Source organism: Vanellus vanellus (assembly GCF_965231255.1).
Source record: "Vanellus vanellus genome assembly, chromosome: 6".
Classification (NCBI taxonomy): domain Eukaryota; kingdom Metazoa; phylum Chordata; class Aves; order Charadriiformes; family Charadriidae; genus Vanellus; species Vanellus vanellus.
Genome location: NC_138911.1, coordinates 22,209,870 through 22,227,857, shown reverse-complemented (window position 1 = coordinate 22,227,857; position 17,988 = coordinate 22,209,870). Strand labels below are relative to the sequence as shown.

At 40.1% G+C, this 17,988-nt stretch overlaps 1 protein-coding gene across 1 annotated transcript in view; it reads left to right on the top strand.

Moving 5' to 3' along the window:
* Positions 1 to 16,052, top strand: part of SLC1A2 (solute carrier family 1 member 2) — a gene marked incomplete at its 3' end in the record, with an annotated part of 32,997 nt that extends 16,945 nt beyond the window's left edge. The window contains exons 7-10 of the mRNA XM_082485556.1: positions 308 to 502; positions 6,117 to 6,251; positions 12,278 to 12,509; positions 15,978 to 16,052. Coding sequence (XP_082341682.1) covers positions 308 to 502; positions 6,117 to 6,251; positions 12,278 to 12,509; positions 15,978 to 16,052 — 637 coding nt within the window. The remainder of the gene's footprint in view (positions 1 to 307; positions 503 to 6,116; positions 6,252 to 12,277; positions 12,510 to 15,977) is intronic.
* Positions 16,053 to 17,988: the final 1,936 nt, after the last annotated feature.

The following is a 17,988-nucleotide window of genomic DNA, read 5'->3' as shown; positions in this document are numbered from 1 at the left end:
CCCTTCCAACGCAGAAACTCCATGATTCTGTGATTCCGTGAAATACAAGAAATAATTCACAGATTAGTCTGAAAAAATCATCTACACTCTATAAAGCACTCATCTCTGCTTCAAGTCATGTTCATGTCTTAGCCTCAGTCCCACCTCCAGCTCAATGTAGGCTTAATTAAAAATTGGCTAAAAAAGGCTTGAATCACCTCAGACAGTGAAAGTAGAAAATGATAGCAGAATTTCTGATTTGCTTCCTTATGTGTATGTATTATATTTTAGTTACATCTTCTCTACTTTTTTGCTTTCTCTCCTTCAGTGCTGGAACATTACCGGTCACATTCCGGTGTCTTGAAGAAAATCTAGGCATTGATAAGCGTGTAACAAGGTTCGTTCTTCCTGTTGGAGCAACTATTAACATGGATGGAACTGCCCTTTATGAAGCTGTGGCTGCCATCTTCATAGCACAGATGAATGGAATTGAGCTGGATGGAGGCCAGATAGTTACTGTGAGGTCAGTACTGTAGGCTTTGTTTCTACAGGCTGTAAAATGTGAAACTTTATGTTGGATGTTTTCTAAGTAGCTGTAGGATTCACTGTGAAATCCATGGATTTGTAATAATGATATGGAAAGGAATGTCATATACATAGGTCCTGGCTCTCTGGTGACAAGTATTCTATCATTTGCAGCCTTAGTGTATGCTGGTGGTGTTTTACACAGTTTTGCAGTTGACAATACAGTGTGAAATACAGCATTCTCTGTCCAATGCAATGCCTTTTTCAGTATAGAGGATGATACAAGTGATACATGGGGCATTAACTTTCTAGAATGTGTCTATTTGTATACACTGGATGAAAAAAGTGTACCTAAAAATGTACCCACATATTTATGGTTGCCTGTACTTTTTCTGTGGATTTGGTGAACAAAGTGGTCTGAGAATAGACCCGCCTGAAGGGTGACTTTGCCTGCAGCATGGTGTGGATACTCCCAGACTTTTTATCTCTAACCCAGCAAATATTAGCTCTAGTCTTTTCATATCAAATTCTCCTATCTAGGACTAAGATGAATATCTGGAAGGACAAAAGAAAGTACCTGTTAAAAATGGATAAGGGTGATTGAAGCCTGTTTACTGTAATGGAGTTTTAAGACTTATTAGGTAGGGTGACTAATAAAAAACAATGGCAAAGTTATGACTGCTGCACCTAAGTAAATTTACAATGGAAAACTTATGAAGAAACCAGGCCTAATATTTTGAATAGTTAAAATGGAAACCACAAGTGAAGGCTGCCAAATTTGCCTTCTTCCTGTAGTTTTCACCCACCCACCTTTCTTTTATTAAATCCTTTTAACACTGACGAAACCCCTGCAAAGTGATGTCTGTATGTTTCTTGCCCAGCTGTATTAGTTCCACATTTTCCATTTCTTTGCTCCTGCCCCAACCCCTGAATAATAAAGCCAAAGTTTCTAAAAGGTTCAGGGCTCCTTCTAATGAAGGCAGATGCTAGAGTTGCATGCGGCATATTTGTTGCTAAGACTGAAACCAGTCATTTCAGAGATGCCGTGTATTAAACTAAATTGAAACCATGGAAATTGAAGTCAGGAATCAGCTGTTGTCCAAGAGATTTGGTAGACTTGAACCCGAGTTACTCCTCCACTGAGAGACTGACCCATTAGCTCTTCCTGATCTCACCGTTTCAAGGCTGGTGTAGCGAGCTTTGTGAGTCATATTTACTAAGCAGGCAGCAACTTCGGGCTATCTGTAAGAAAACCGCTTGTTCTCCTCCTCATGCAGTATAGCATTTTTGAAGGCTACAGGCTTTTCAGGAAGGACAAGCTCTGCTAAAGGCTACAGGCTCTTTAGGAAGGAAAGGCAGGGGAGACAAGGACGGGGTGTTGTCCTGTGTCCATGATCAACTGGAGTGCATGGACCTCTGACTGGGGATGGATTAGGAGGTGACCAAGAGTTTATGGGTCAGGATCAAAGGGAGGACAAGGACAGGTGACATTACAGTGGATGTCTGCTGCAGGCCACCCGACCAGGAAGACTGAGTGGATGAGGCCCTCTATAGACAGATAGGAGCAGCCTCACATTCACAAGCCCTGGTCCTCATTGGGAACTTCAACCACCCCGATATCTGTTGGAGGGACAACACAGCAGGGCATAAGCAATTCAGGAGGTTCCAGGAATGCATAAATGATAACTTCCTTCTCCAAGTGACAGAGGAGCCAAAGAGGAGAGGTGTCATGCTGGACCTCGTTCTCGCCAACAAGGAAGGGCTGGTGGGGAATGTGAAGCTCAAGGGCAGCCTTGGCTGCAGTGACCATGAGAAGGTGGAGTTCAGGATCCTTAGGGCAGTGAGGAGGGCGCACAGTAAGCTTGCTACCCTGGACTTTGGGACAGGCTGCCCAGAGAGGTTGTGGAGTCTTCCACACTGGAAAAATTCAAAACCCACCTGGACGCCATCCTGTGCAACCTGCTGTAGGTGACCCTGCTCTGGTGGGGGGGTTGGACTAGATAATTTCCAGAGGTCCCTTCCAACCCTGACCATTCTGTGATTCTGTGACTTCAGGAAAGCAGACTTCGGCCTCTTCAGGGATCTGCTTGGTAGAGTACTGTGGGATAAAGCCCTGGAGGGAAGAGAGGCCCAAGAAAGCTGGTTAATATTCAAGGTTCACCTCCTCCAAGCTCAGGAGCAATGCATACCAACAAAGAGGAAGTCGGGCAAAAAAGCCAAGAGGCCTGCATGGGTGAACAAGGAGCTCCTGGAGAAACTCAAACTCAAAAAGGAAGCCTACAGAGGGTGGAAGCAAGGATGGGTAGCCTGGGAGGAATACAGAGAAGTTTTCCCAGCAGCCAAGGATCAGATTAGGAAAGCTAAAGCCCAGATAGAGTTAAATCTGTTGAGGGACATCAAGGGCAACTAGAAAAGCTTCCGCAGGTACATCAGTGATAAAAGGAAGACTTGAGGAAATGTGGAACCTCTCTGGAAGGAAATGAGAGACCCTGCTAGCTGGGTCATGGAGAAAGCTGAGGTACTCAAAGACTTTTTTGCCTCGGTCTTCACCAGTAAGGGCTCTAGCCATACCACCCAAGTTGCAGAAGGCAAAGGCAGGGACCGGGAGAATAAGGTACGGCACAGTGTAGGAGAAGGCCAGGTTTGAGACCATCTGAGGAACCTGAAGGTGCACAAATCCAGGGGACCTGCTGAGATACATCCATGGGTCCTGAGGGAACTGGCGGATAAAGTTGCTAAGCCACTAGCCAACTCCAATTTTTAAAGAAGGAAAAAAGGAAGACCTAAGGAACTACAGGCCAGTCAGTGTCACCGCTGTGACTGGCATGATCATGGAGTAGATATTCCTGGAAACTATGCTAAGACACATGCAGAATAAGGAGGTGACAGTGAATATGGCTTCACTAAAGGCATATTGCGTCTGGCAAATTTGGTTGCCCTCTATGACAGAGTTACAGCATTGGTGGATACAGGAAGAGCAACTGACATAATTTACCTCAACTTGTTCAAATAATTTGACACCATCCCACACAACAGCCTTGCCTCTAAATTGGAGAGACTTGTATTTAATGGATGGACCACTCGGCAGATAAGGAATTGGCTGGTCGCACTCAAAGAATTGTAGTCAACAGATCAATGTCCAAGTGGCGAGCAGTGATGAGTGGAGTTCCTCACGGGGTGCACCAGTGCTGTTTAACATCTTTGTCAGCGACATGGACAGTGGGATTAAGCGCACCCTCAGCAAGTTTGCTGATGACACCAAGCTGTGTGGAGCAGTCAACATTCTGGAGAGAAGGGATGCCATCCAGAGGGACCTGTGACAGGCTTGAGAGGTGGGCACATGCAAACCTTATGAAGTTCAACAAGGCCAAGTGCAGGTCCTGCATGTGGGTCAGGGCAATTCCAAGCATAGATACAGGCTGGGCAGAGAATGGATTGAGAGCAGCCCTGAGGAGAAGGAAATAGGGGTGTTGGTGGATGAGAAGCTCAATGTGAGCTGCCAATGTGTACTTCCAGCCCAGAAAGCCCAACTGCATTTTGGGCTGCATCAAAAGAAATGTGGCCAGCAGGTCAAGGGAGGTGATTCTGCTCCTCTACTCCACTGTTGTGAGTCCCCACCTGGAGTGCTGTGTCCAGCTCTGGGCCACGAAGATGATCAGAGGGCTGGAGCACCTCTCCTGTGACAGCAGGCTGAGAGAGTTGGAGTTGTTCAGCCTGGAGAAGAGAAGGGTCTGAGGAGCCCTTATACTAGTCTTCCAGGCACCTACAGGAAAGATGGGGAGGGACCCTTAATCAGGGTCTATAGTGATAGGATGAGAGGTAATGGTTTTAAACTGAAAGAGGTTAGATTTAGATTAGATATTAGGAAGAGATTCTTTACTGTGAGGGCAGGGAGACACTGGAACAGGTTGCCCAGGGAAGCTGTGATTGCCCCATCCCTGCAAGTGTTCAAGTCCAGGTTGGATGGGGCTTTGAACAACCTGGTCTAGTGGAAGGTGTCCCTGCCCATGGCAGGGGGGGTTGGAATGTGATGATCTTTAAGGTCCCTTCCAACCCAATTGTTCTATGATTCTATGATTTTTGATACAACAATATGACAAGAGCTATCTCTCGAGGTGGCAATACAACTGAATGAAAGGTTATTAGGTTTTGTCTGTCAAATCCAGTTTGTGATACTAAGGGTGTTCAAATGACCCAGACATAAACTAAAGACTTAATTAGCTTTTGACCAGCCCTAGTTACTTCATATTGTTCATGTAGTTCCTCTGATTTCCTGTATTCTTTTGGAGACAGTGATCTTGGAAATGGTAGCTAAGCCAGACTGTTTAGACGTGAATAGTGCTGGCTTCATTCCCCACCAGCTCTGTAAGTGCTGCTGTGGGAAGGTTGGCAGGAGCGTTTCCTCACAGAGCTTGGAAGCAATCACTTAGCAGTTCAGGCTGGAGGTGCCTGAGGAGTTGGCACCATGTGCAGAACCTGATGGCAGACCAGAGCATCCTGCCTGCATACCTGCTGGACCTATCTGGGTGTTTCATAGGCCAGGTTGCACTCTAACCCAGACACCTGACAAAAACACTGCAACTTGGATTGTCTGGGTCAGACCTGGCCATCTGCCAGCTCTAAATCAGGCTAACATCCTCACAGATTAGTTCTGTGGTTAATGGCCAAGGATTTCCTCCACAGATACCTTTTTCTCCTACTTCTTTATTGGAAGCGCTTCCAGATTTTCTGGGTACACCCACAGAAGTACAACGTTACTCATCTCTGGGTTTAAAAAGACAGAGATAAGTTTTTCTTTCCTTGTTCCTTTTTACCTTGTTCTTTTCTCTCCCTCTCCCCCTCTCTCTCCCTCTCCTTCTCTTCCCTGTTTTTCTACCCGTGTTCACTGTCAAATTTATTTTCTACTCTTCATAGGATTGGCCAATGATGTTGATATTTGTTATGGTCTGTGTTGTATTTTTACAAGCATTTGGAGCACAGACATTCACTCTACTGGTATTCATCAAAAAACGAGAGACAAAAACAAAGACAGGGTTGGATTTATGAAACAATCAGATAAATTTTGCTTTTTCATCTAGGTGATTTGTAACTAGGCTTGGTACACCTCTAGCTTGTGTTGTGGGAGTTTTGGATACAAAGACTTTTCTGTAGTTGATAATAACCAGTTTCTCGCAGCCATTACCTCACAATTCAGTCTTCAAGCAGCATAAATAAACAGAAATGAATCACCCTAAAAATTCAACTTGTAGCCACCAAACTTCAGCAAGTCTGGATGATCAAAGCTCAGGATTCAAAACCCTAAATGTGTTAGTAGAATTCAGAAAACAACACCAGGCCAAAGATTTCAATGTCATAACCAACTTACAGACCAACTCTTAGACAACTCTCTTACAACTCTCAGAACAAACCCCATAGATCTGGCCTCCCCTAATAAATATTTTTTGAGAAACACAAGCATGAAAGCTATGGCCTGAGCTTACCATGATTTATCATATAGTCAGGTTTCTGGGAAGAACTCATTAAAAATAAGACCTTTCTAACAATCACATGACTATGCAATGAAAATGTATGTTACTCTTCCTGCTACCATGATTTGATTTTTGTTTTTGCAGTTTGACTGCCACCCTTGCAAGTGTCGGAGCTGCCAGTATTCCCAGCGCGGGACTTGTCACTATGCTTCTGATCCTTACTGCAGTGGGTCTCCCTACCCAGGACATCAGTTTGCTTGTTGCTGTTGACTGGCTTTTGTAAGTTGTGCTGACTCCAGTGATCAGTGCAGATAAAGTAGTGAAGTAATACTTGTCCATAGTGCTTTTCAGCTGTTGATCTTAAAGAACTGTAAGACTCTGCAGATGAAGCAGAGGAGGAAATAGGTTATTTGATGAAGTAGGAGACACTGAAAGCAGCTTCTCAGCTGGTACAAATTGTTATAGAGCTACTGAAGTCATTTTCTATGAGCCAAGGATCTTCTTGTAAGGCCCTTGGGCTCACACTCATTTTCCTTCCTAATGATGCCTTTCCCTCACAGACATAGCTCAAGAGCAGTTTTGTGATCTTTGATTTCATATTTCTGTTTCTTACAGTTCCGATCTAAAATTAAGGGTGAATGCTGAAAATGCAAGTTCCATCAGGACGTTATCAGAAAGTTACAGGGTGATTTGGGCATTTGTAGTATCAAAAGTACTATGCTCGTAGTGGGGAAAGTCTGTTCTTTTTGTATATAAGGAAGTGTAATACTTTTAAGAAAGAAACAGTTCTAGAGCAGGATATAAACCAAAGACAAATAAGAAAGCAAACTGAAGGAGAGAAGTTCATTCCCTAGTTTGATTTTACTGCCAGATCCCCCAAACTGGAGAGACTGATGTTCATTTTCAAGGACTTGAGATCAAAGTCCTTCAGTGCCATTACATGTCCTCCAAAAAGAAATAGGTAACCCACAGATAGTTTTCTAAGGCTTTTATTCTTCAACATTTGAATACAAAAGCTGTAAATATAGACAGAACATATGCCAAGGCACATCCTTTCTCATATTGTCATTTGACAATGTGGATATCTTTCTGTCACCTGCGCAGAGCTGACAGGGACTCCGTAGTCCTCTAAGTTGTACTGGCTTCTAGAGGCTTTTATATTGTCTTGTACAGCTGCAGCACAGTATATTCTGGCCCACAGCCACCTCTCCCCTAATATTCTTCTATGTAGTAAAGACGTCTGTTTTTGTTGTGCCAGCCATGGTGCCTGGAATGAGAGATGTTAAGTACCACTCTGTACTATTTGTGCATTTCCTTCTGCACTAGCAGTCTCAGCTGCCCGCTTGTGGTAGCTTTCAGTCCCAGATACACTACTAAAATTATGCAAGAAGGAATAGCAGAGTTGAGAAACTAGAAAATTAATTTTCTGTCATTATATTTTGGCTTATTGAGAAGAATTCAAGAACTTGGTCAATCCTCTGATATGCATTTTGGATCTACTGCTATACTCTATCTGTTATTACCTATCTTGTCACTAAGAGTTGTGAAGAATAGCACGCAGCTCCAATTTCTGCTTCAAGGAAAAATGAAAGAGGAATTTACAGCTTGGGAAGGCAAAGGGAAAAGATTACTTACATATATATAACTGAATATCATGATTTCATGACTCGGAATGGTGAAATAAGGCAGGCTTCAGCAGTCAGTGTACAGCTGGCATAAGGGAAAATGTGATACTCTGTGGGTTTATTATATTTATGAGGTCATGGTTGAAAACAGGAAAGCAGCATAGGAACCTGCAGCTGGGAGGAGATGAGCAAAAGAGAGGCGCGTACTCATTTTAAGTATGTGGTTTTGCTGGCTCTCAAAGTAAGGCAAATAGGTAGGTTTCTGCAGCTGGTAGGAGGATGTGTAAAAGGAGCCCATGGATTGTTTGTTTTTTTAGGAAAATGTCATTTAAAAATACTCCTGTGGCCTGAGAAGCTCTGCCCACACTAGCAAATCTCAGATCTGTAAGTTTACTAGCAGTTCTGATCCACTAGTAGGTGTTGCATTTCAGGCTTCAGCAACATTGTTACTGCTGGCTCATCCAACCCTGCTTAGGAAATAAAAGCATCTGTACTGTGGAGCTGTAGCGGTGATAAATATAAGTATAGGAAGGATAGTACTTCTGAAAGAAATATTTCAAGGTGTCTTTCCAAAATAAGTGCCAGCCAAAAGAACATTTCAGCACAAAAGGTTGGGTTTGGATCCTTCTGGCTCAACAATCAACAGTGCAATTACAGCATGATTCAGAATTGAAAGGTAGAGGGAATAGGGAAAAGAGATAAAAAAGGAGTTGAAAAGCTCTGTGTCATGCCAGTAGTGCTGTGAAGTTAAGACAAAGTTTGTTGATGAAAGTATTATGCTAATTAACATATGTCAACAGCTAATAGCTTTATTTTCCATCTTCCGGTGGTTGTGTTGTGGTAGCCACGATGATCTAATAAGATATGGAAAACAATGCTGCTGACATTGCTCATGTTAAGAAAAGGCACACAAGCCAACTTTTGAGCAAGCTTTTGGGCACCCAAACCAGACCTAAAGAATACCTGAAACAAAAGTTCATAAAAAGATATTTTCTTTACTTACAAACATTGTCTTCTTCCATTTCTTTAGATCATCCAATAATGTTGGATATAGCAATAATGTTATAGCAGTTAGAACATAGAAGAGAAAGTTAATAAAACATTTAAAACCCAATTCTAGCCACTTTTCTGGAAACAGTGTGCAATTGCAACCAACCATGTAGAAATATTTGGAATAGCTCTTTTATAAGATTTCAATTCCAGAAAATGAAAGCTTTAAAAATATGTCTTACTCTATGAGTTTTTCAATATTTCTGATGAAAGAAAGTATCAGAACATCAATTGATTTTACAGTACTCCCATCATCTGAAACTGTGGTCTTACCAGTTTTGCACAATTTAGTCATGCTGTAACACAAAGCTGACTTTTGATTGTCCTTAAACTTGGTGCTTCTCCTTCAAATTGGAGCCAAGAGGTTTCTGTATCGATTTTTTTCTCAAACCTCTCCAATATCTAGAGATTAGGTTGTTCAACCTTTCCCCCTCCCACACATACATACACAGTGTGAGTTCTTTCTTCAGGGAAGTTTCCCAAGATTTCACAACTCTCATAGCTTCTCAGTTTAAAACTAAGCACAATACGACAGTGACATTTAATATGACAGTAATTATATGCCAACAACTGGAATAAAACCAGCTCCTTTTGCTCTAGCCAGAAGCTGGCTACTTTCTAGATGTGAGACTGACAAACTTAGCAAATACCACAGCACAACCTTCAAATACAGTGGTATTTTGCAGTGAAGAGAGAGGAATTAGAGAAAATGGGCTTGGATGACTGATCCGGTGTTTAAACCATCATTCGGTAACTCAGAAAAAGATTGCTGACTCTGTTCCTTGGCTTAGATCTAAATTCAGAATATTCACACCCCATTGATGTCTGGACAGGGCCTTATATAAATCCAGTTAAGCTATAGAAAACAGGAGGTCTTTCCTGTAATGTCAAAGAGGTAAGGCAAGTTAAACATGTCACCCAGTCTTTGACTGAGCAGGTGTGCTAAAATTTTAATCTCCTTTCTAAAATCTAGTAAGGTTGATATACCAGGTTTTCAAGCTTTTGGGAACAGAAGTAACTTTTTTGCATACTAGCATGTTATATAGGTATTGTGACATTAATAACATGGAGGCTTGATACAGTTCTTCTCATTTCTGTTCCTTTCATCTACATTGTTAAGCTTCCAGTTCTTCTGATTTAGGCCAGTTTGAGGAAATTAGACATTAACCCTTATCAGGATTTAAAGAAATATTTCCCAGTTATTCCAAAGCCCATTCTTACCAGATGTTGAGTTGGCTTTTGAGAGAGAACTTTGACTTTCAGTCCCATTATTCCTCTCAGAAGCTGTTATGGACAACACAGAAGTAGCTGTGTTGGAGCAAGTAATTTACTAGACTTCGAATTTCCTATATTGATTTTGTTTACATCATTCCAGCATAGCTGGAATTAATTGGTTGGTTGCTTTTAACAAAAGAGTAAGTACAGTGTTCTTGTCTTCTTTGTTCTTCTTAGGGTGTTCTTTCGTCCAAAAGAGGTCAGTGGCCCTTAGCTGTTGATTCCTGACAGTGGAGACTTTGTCCTTTCTGTTGTAAAGGAACTTGTTTACTTCGGTTCACATAGTATAGCATGTTCTGCAGCAGTGTGCAGTTTGTATTGCTGTATCTCTTGGCTAGTAGGATATGTATATGGGCTGGATCATCTTCTCCAATGACCCTTTCAGAATTCGAATTGTGCCTCAATTAGGTTTATGCGTTCTCTCCACCTTGTTTTTTTGCATCCTACACTATCATTCCATCATCTGGCATCAGTGAATCCCTTCAAAATTAAATACCAGTCATGCAAAAAAAAATTAAGCAGATATTCTTTTTGTGGATCTATATTGTCAGGTTCAGTATATTTGGTGGTCTTAATTAAAAATTACACTCAGAAAGTAATATTTTCCTATTCTGCCACTCTGACCAGGTTTAAAACACTCTTCACAGGCATGGGATGAGAACTGTGTAAAGCATTTCATTTGTGAAGCAAAACTGGAAGGATGTTTTCCTCCTATGGGTTATTGGATTGTTTGGTTTTCAGGGGGATTATTGGAGGGGTTTTTTTCCTTCTGGGTATTCTTTTGATGACAAAAAAAGAATTGGACTGCTTCAACTAAGATATGACACCACAAACTCCAAATATGTAAGCATAATGTAGAGAGGGAGAGGAGAAACTTGAAAGGGAATACAGGTCCACAGCTGGGAAAGGCCGATTTACAGATCTTTAGAACAAAGATATTAAAAAGGCCTGAAAAGTTTTTATGGCCATGAAAAGGCATGTTTAATGAATGTTTATCAGTTTGGAGTTTATATATATATATTTAAGGGTTTTTTTCTCAGTGTTCTACAGGAAAAGGAGATGTCACACAAATCTAGAAATACTAGAAAAGGTGTTTTCAAATGAATCAAATGAGGTCTTATATGCTGGCTTTTCAGTCCCTTGGCAAACGTCCACACTGTTGAACCTGCTCATTTTGCATAAATGAGTCTTCATGGCTATACCTCTGAGAATTAATCGGTGTAATCACTTCTCTGACCTAATTGACAAAGCTAGACTCAGTTGCTGCAGTAGCTTTAAATTGAAACCCTTGGTCAGAAGGTTTTTAGGAGTCTTATGTTTAGTTCAGGTATGAAGAGGCAAATTAGATTGTAAATAATTTCAATATGTGTAAATACAGGCTACCTGCAGTAGGTAAGGTAGCAGGAGCCCATAGACCTGCAGTGCTCTATAGGACCATCTCCCATTTTTGCAGAATATTGGGCAGGTTTGGGGCAGAATTCTGAAATCAGGGAAAATCCACAACCAGGAGTTCACTGCTGACAGATCGAGCCACACTCTAAAAACAAGACAGGAGAAAAGCGGCGTGTCTGTCCAATGGCATCCTTTCCAGGAAGTGCCAAAACACATGTTTCTTTTTAATGAAGCATGTAAGCTTCTGTTGGCAACCTCCTACAAGAAGAGCACTCGTTACTGAAGTGCTATCACAGGCTCATCCTTTGATAGGCCATGACCTATATTTGGTTGGCTCATTTGATTGGCTCTGGTGTACAGTAGTGTGAGTGGGCATGCTGCCATGCTAACAGATGACCATCTGTAAAGATGGTGCCAGGAGAGGAGCTTCGATGGCCTGAGCCTTATGGAGATATTTCAGGCATTTTTTTTCCCCCATAATTTGCTCACTGATAATAAAGGGGGAGGATATTTGTTCATCTGTCCCAAAAATGAGAGTACTTCATCAGATCCAAAATCCTTCTCTCTGACTGCATTAAGTTCAGTGCTCTGATAAATTCAGATTAAACAAAGGGCAATGATATGAGCTTAGGACCCTGACATTGAAACCTCCAGGTCCAGAAGCAGGCACTGGGGAGATCTCAGTCAAGCACAGCTCTGCATTTTGGCTGTCTCTAGTGCAGGTTCTTTGCCAAAATCCATGAGTATGAGCAGCTGCGACATGGGAGTTTTCCTCCCTGTCTGAACAAGTACCCTGGGAAAGCAAGCTTTTTCAATTTCACCTGAAAGCTCACATCTTTCTGTTCTAAAAGTGCCTTAAACTTTCTGAAATAAACACAATAACTGTAACATTAACAGGGCTGCCATGCCCTACTTTTTCTTGCTCTCATGACACTCAGCCTCTTCCTTTTGCTTCTTTTATAGGGACCGGATGAGAACGTCAGTCAATGTAGTGGGGGATTCTTTTGGTGCTGGCATTGTCTACCACCTTTCCAAGGCAGAACTTGACACCATTGATTCCCATCATAAAGGGCATGAAGACATTGAAATGACCAAGACTCAGTCAGTCTATGATGACATGAAAAATCATAGGGAAAACAACTCAAACCAATGTGTTTTTGCAGCTCACAACTCAGTCATAGTAGATGAGTGCAAGGTACCTTTCACATTTATGGATATTGAGACATGTATATAGCACTGCATGCTTTATTTTATCTTATTTTTTAACCTGCATGTATTTTTCAAATCGTTCTGCAAATAACAATGTGACAAAAAGGTCCATGAACCCCAGACATTTTGAAGGAGTTCGAGCATTTAAAAAGATTTTTTTTTGCACTCTTCTTAAAAGTTGTTATTTGAGGGGAAAAAATCATGTACATTGTTTACGTATCAAAAGGCAAGATGCGGTGTATTATGGAATATGCCAAGACGCAGAAAATATGGCATCACCTTCTATGGATATTTACTTAATTTTCTATGGCAACAGAGAACTTAATTGCCAACCCAAATGAAGGATAGCTGCAATTCAGATGCAGGTGTTGTCATTTGCTGACTGCCTTCCATGATATGCTGTTCAGAGATGGACATGTTGAATGCACTTTAGCATCAGAATGCTTCCGCACTCATACAGCATGCTTATGCTTTGCTTTCATCATCGTTCCTGAGTCATTAAGGCACAAACATCGTATTCTGTCTCTAATCCTTGCTGTAACTAACATGGATTATTAATAATAACACTAATGTCTTGATCAGAGCAAAGTGAGCTTGAGAAACCCCACCAGTTGAATGAGAAAACAGTTGGGGAAGTTTGTGGTTAAATGTTTACTAAGCACCCACCGCTAGGATGGGGCAGTTTAAAATCAAGAGCTTTTGAAAAGGAGGAGAGAGTGAAACAAGTTGGAACTTTTCATTTCATAGTCTTTTTTTTATTTATTAATACTCTGATCGGATCTTGTACGCTGTCTTTGACACAGTGAATTTGCCAGTGAGCCTAGCTTAGCCATTTATCCAAACAGATTCTCTTGCATCCTCCAGTTGCCACAACTGAGCCAGTATCTAACTGTGAATGCCTACACTAAGTCCATTAGGAGTTCATCATATATATTGGAAATATGAGTCCTAATCTGTCATTTCCAGCCTGGCTGGATTTGTTCTTTAGAATATATTTTTTTCTAATGCTTACTTGCAGATAATATCAGGCCAAACCTGAATTTTCAGGGGGAAAAGTAATACTGAATTCAGGAAAGAAAAAACTTTCATCTTATCCTCAATTTTTCCCTGAATCTTCCAAGTTTTAATAAAATAATTTTTTTAAAATGAAAACAAACATTTTGTTCTGATATGGCTCTCCCCTTCCTTTTCTAACCCACTCTTTTTCCATGAGAAAAATTAAAGAAAAAAATATTTGAAATTATAAGAGACTACATGCTTATACAAAATGAAAAATTGTCATTAATTTATTTCTCAAAAAAGGAAAAGACATAGAAGAGATAAAAATTTGAAAGAAAAAAAACTCTGAAAAGAAATCTCATTTGATATAAGATTTTTTTCATTAAAAATAAGCACATGCACATACGCACACGCTCACACACTTTGGTAAACTTCTTTTGGAACTTTTGGAAAACTGTTTTTCAGTGAAATAGACTATGCTAATTTCAGTGGTTCAAGACAAATTCAGCTACCATGTATCAGCCTGAATCACGTTCATGGAACTGAATACTGATAATTTTATCTTCTTCCAGTCTTTCAGATTTGCACAGAGATCCAAGTCAAGCTAGAAAGCTCATTGATGCTATATTTGCCACACTTTCTCTTCTTGTTCAGTTCCTCTTACCATTTCCCTCAGTTGAGGCATCAGCTTACCTCAAAACCTAATGGTTAATGTCATCCTAATCACACTCTAATTAAAATTTAGGACCAGGGATTTATGAGCTAGAAGTGTTTGTCCTTTTTCATTGTTTTAGGATTGGTCTGCTTGTGATCTCATTTTGCACTTTTAAACTCCTGAAAATAGCCAGGGTTTACTGTACTGAGCCCAAGACTGACTTTGAGCAGTCACTTGTCTTGTCCGTGTGTCTGTCTGCAAGCTGCCAAAAGGATGCGATGTTACAGTCTACTTATAAGCTATGAATATATGCTGACATTTGCAAAGAGTCTGGGTTGTTTTGAAGTGGTCTACAGCTCCCAAGTGTTAGAGTAGCAAAAGCAACAGAATGAAGGATTTGGGACTTCAAAGCAGCCAGCTATTAAACCTGAAGAGACATCTCTTCATCCTGTGAAATGCACTGGTGGGTTGAAAAGCTCACTGCAACTCTGGTCAGAATTTGGAAAAGCTAATCTACTAGCATGTCCTTTCTATTTACTTTCTGTAATATATTCCATGTATAACGTTAGTAGTTTATAATTTTGCATGGTCAGTGTATACTTTTAATAAGTAGTTTACCTTTATATGGGGGTAGAGTGGTTGTTTTGGCATGATATTTTTGTATTTTTTTATTATCATATTTCACATGACTCTATGTGATTATCATTTCTGACTAAGCTGTTCATTCCTGTATTTGCATGTTTCCCCCTTTCAACTATCTAAGAAAAACCTTCACTTTGTTTCAAAAATCAGTGCATTGTGTCATGTTTCCATGTCCCAATGCCTCCATGCATCCGGTTTATCCAGCATGGAGAATTTCAGCTCTGTCTTTAAGTTTTCATTTGAAGCTGAGGATGTTAACTTACAAGGTAAGTTAGGAAATTGAACAATCCATTTAGAATTAAGTGAAAGGTTGTCTAACAATTATAAAAACTAGATCACTTTTGTAAAGTTAAATTGACATTTTACCTTAAAATTTTGTAAGTCATTTGGCTGGAGCTATCTTTCTTGAAGCATGGGTTTATTTATAGTGATTTCTGGGATGCAGTGTACTGGCCGGTGTTTAATGTGAGTTGGTAGATCACTATAGGTCTTCTACCATACTTAAAACCTAAAAATTTTAGCATATATCTTTACAGGCAAGAGTGATGTTATGCTGAACATTGTGTGAGACAAACATAGCATTACTATGAATTTTTGGTCTGACTGTAGTCAAAATCTTTCACTACGTTGTTATAAATAGTGGCATGATGAACAATACTTTTACAGCATATCTTTTGCTCGATTTCTTTAAGGGTAGTGTAATTGTAGGTGAGTATATAGATACACATCTATGATTATTCTGGCCTTGCATATTTTTCATGTCCTTGCATCAGCTATCCTGCTAAGGAATTCCACTAAAAAAACATTACTTTCTGCATTAAAAAAAAAAGTAATCTGTTTTTGAAATAATCTAGAGAAATCTGTAGGAGATAGAAAGGAGTAGAATCTGAAATATTTATTAAAAAAACCCTACAGCAAAGGCTAAGAAAATATGGAACTTTTTTTCTACTGCTAATGTTTTCTAGTCAGTCTAATAAGTGAACAAGAGCCTCACTATTTGGGAGCGTTGTGAATTCTGAATAAATACATTTTGCATGTATAAGAAGACATGGTGTATGTAATTCCTGTAAATATCATGATCTTCCATATAAAACTCATGGCTTTTTTGGTCAAAGTGCCTTGGCCTTTAAGTTGGTTGTTGATGATAATTACTTGCAGGTAACACTGGCAACCAATGGCAAATCTGCAGACTTCAGTGTTGTTGAAGAAGAGCCTTGGAAACGTGAAAACTAAGGGAAGAGATTCCTAGCTCCATCTTTAATAAGCCCTGAAGCTGTCTTCTGGCAAAAGATATTACGATTACAGAAGATTTCTCTTTTTTCTGTTTAACCTCTACAATTTCTGCTTACTTAATTTCTTAACTGAAAATTAGCAAAGATCTCATCAAGTCATTGTAGTGTCTTTGCCAAGCAATGATCCATAACCATCTGTCTCCTTTGTGTTACTGTTTGGATGATGCAGCTGGAGAATACTCTGTGCAGTGCAACGTGCTCTCACCTGCCTCCCCTTTCATTCAAGACACAGAGAATGTAAATGTTGAAAAATGGGAAGATCAAAATGCCGGTTCACTACAGGAGCTCAGGGTCACAAATACAAGAGAAACATAACACTACATAAACCTTCAAGTGTTTTGGTGACTCTTGTGGCATACCTGGTCTATTTAGCACTGTATGGCTAAAGTATCTTTTGAAAATGTCCATAAAGATTTATCTTTGTTGTAATAATAACAAGCGCTGTATCTTTGTGCCTAGTGGTACTTTAAACTGAGCTTAGATCCAGGGGCAGGATTAATGTATAGAAGTCAATAAATTATCCCAGACATTTTGTTACATCAGTGCAACTAATACTTAACAACAAGACAAGATCTTAGATCTGTGTGTGTGTGTGTGTGTGTGTGATGTGTTTTTGTCAGCTGTCCCAGGGCAGGTGCAGCCTTTATGTTATGATAAGGCTGTGCTGCTTTGTGACCAAAATGCATCATATAACACAAGGCAGTATTATTGCAGGGGTGGTAGTTCCTTTGCTAAATCTATACCTGATGTACAAAATACAGAATACCATGGGCTCAGTTATGCCATTGTTAACCAAAGTAGGTAGCATCTTACTATTCTCTCTGTCCACTGATGTCAGAGGGCTTCCTTATGTGGATGGGACCACTCAAGTAAGGCATGACTAAGATTGATCACAGATGTCATGATTGGGTACTTGACAATTACTTATAAACAAATTCTGAATACATTACTCTAAGAAATGGAGAGTTTTGGAATGTGATCATCAGAGCATTTGGTATGAAGTGAAAGACATCTTTCAAGTATATGTCATATTTCAGAGAATGGCTAAATCCTGAATTCATTGCTAAGCCAAATTCCATGTAAGGTTAATAGAATTTGGCCAGGGTTAGGACTGAATGAAGAATAAACCAGAATTTCAGGATTTAGACCAGTACATTGAATATACATATCTCTCTCTCTCTTGCAGAGTAACATATAGCTCTCTAATATCAGAGAAAAGTTTCTTAGAGCGTGTGGCATCTTGAATTAACGAGATGGTATTTTGTCAACATAATATAGATGACTCATCCTGTCAGAAGAAATTACAGTCACAATAATCAACCTGTGAAGTGTTTTTAAAGGTGCTTGTTAATACTCGGCAATTTTAAGACACTGGTGAATGCTACTGTACTATTAGCAATGTTTTGTAGCAAAACTGAGCCATGTGGCCTTGGGAGGCTTTACCCACACAACAAACTTTGTGCAATTTGGGGGGACCTGTCAGAGGTTCTGAGAATGAATCAGAATATGAGCACACATTGAACTTGAAAATCACAGAAAACAGAGTTGAAACAGTTACAGACATAGGCCATTCACTGTCTGTACTCAGACCTGTCATGGGTTTAAACAAGAATAATGTGTTTAACTGTAGAGTTTGGCTCTGTAGAAGCTATTAAAATATAAATATGATCTGCTTTTGCTCCTCTGCATTCCTATAAATATCTCCAAAAATGCACACAGACCTGAGCCAGCCAAGGCTACTTGCATGTGCAAGATCAAGTCCATTGTCAGAGTATCCCTCATTTAAGCATTTGTTGTTGTGGAATATTGTTGTGGAATATTTTTCTTGCCATTGTATTTTTCTCCTCACTTGCATGCTGCGGCTACACTCCCAAGCA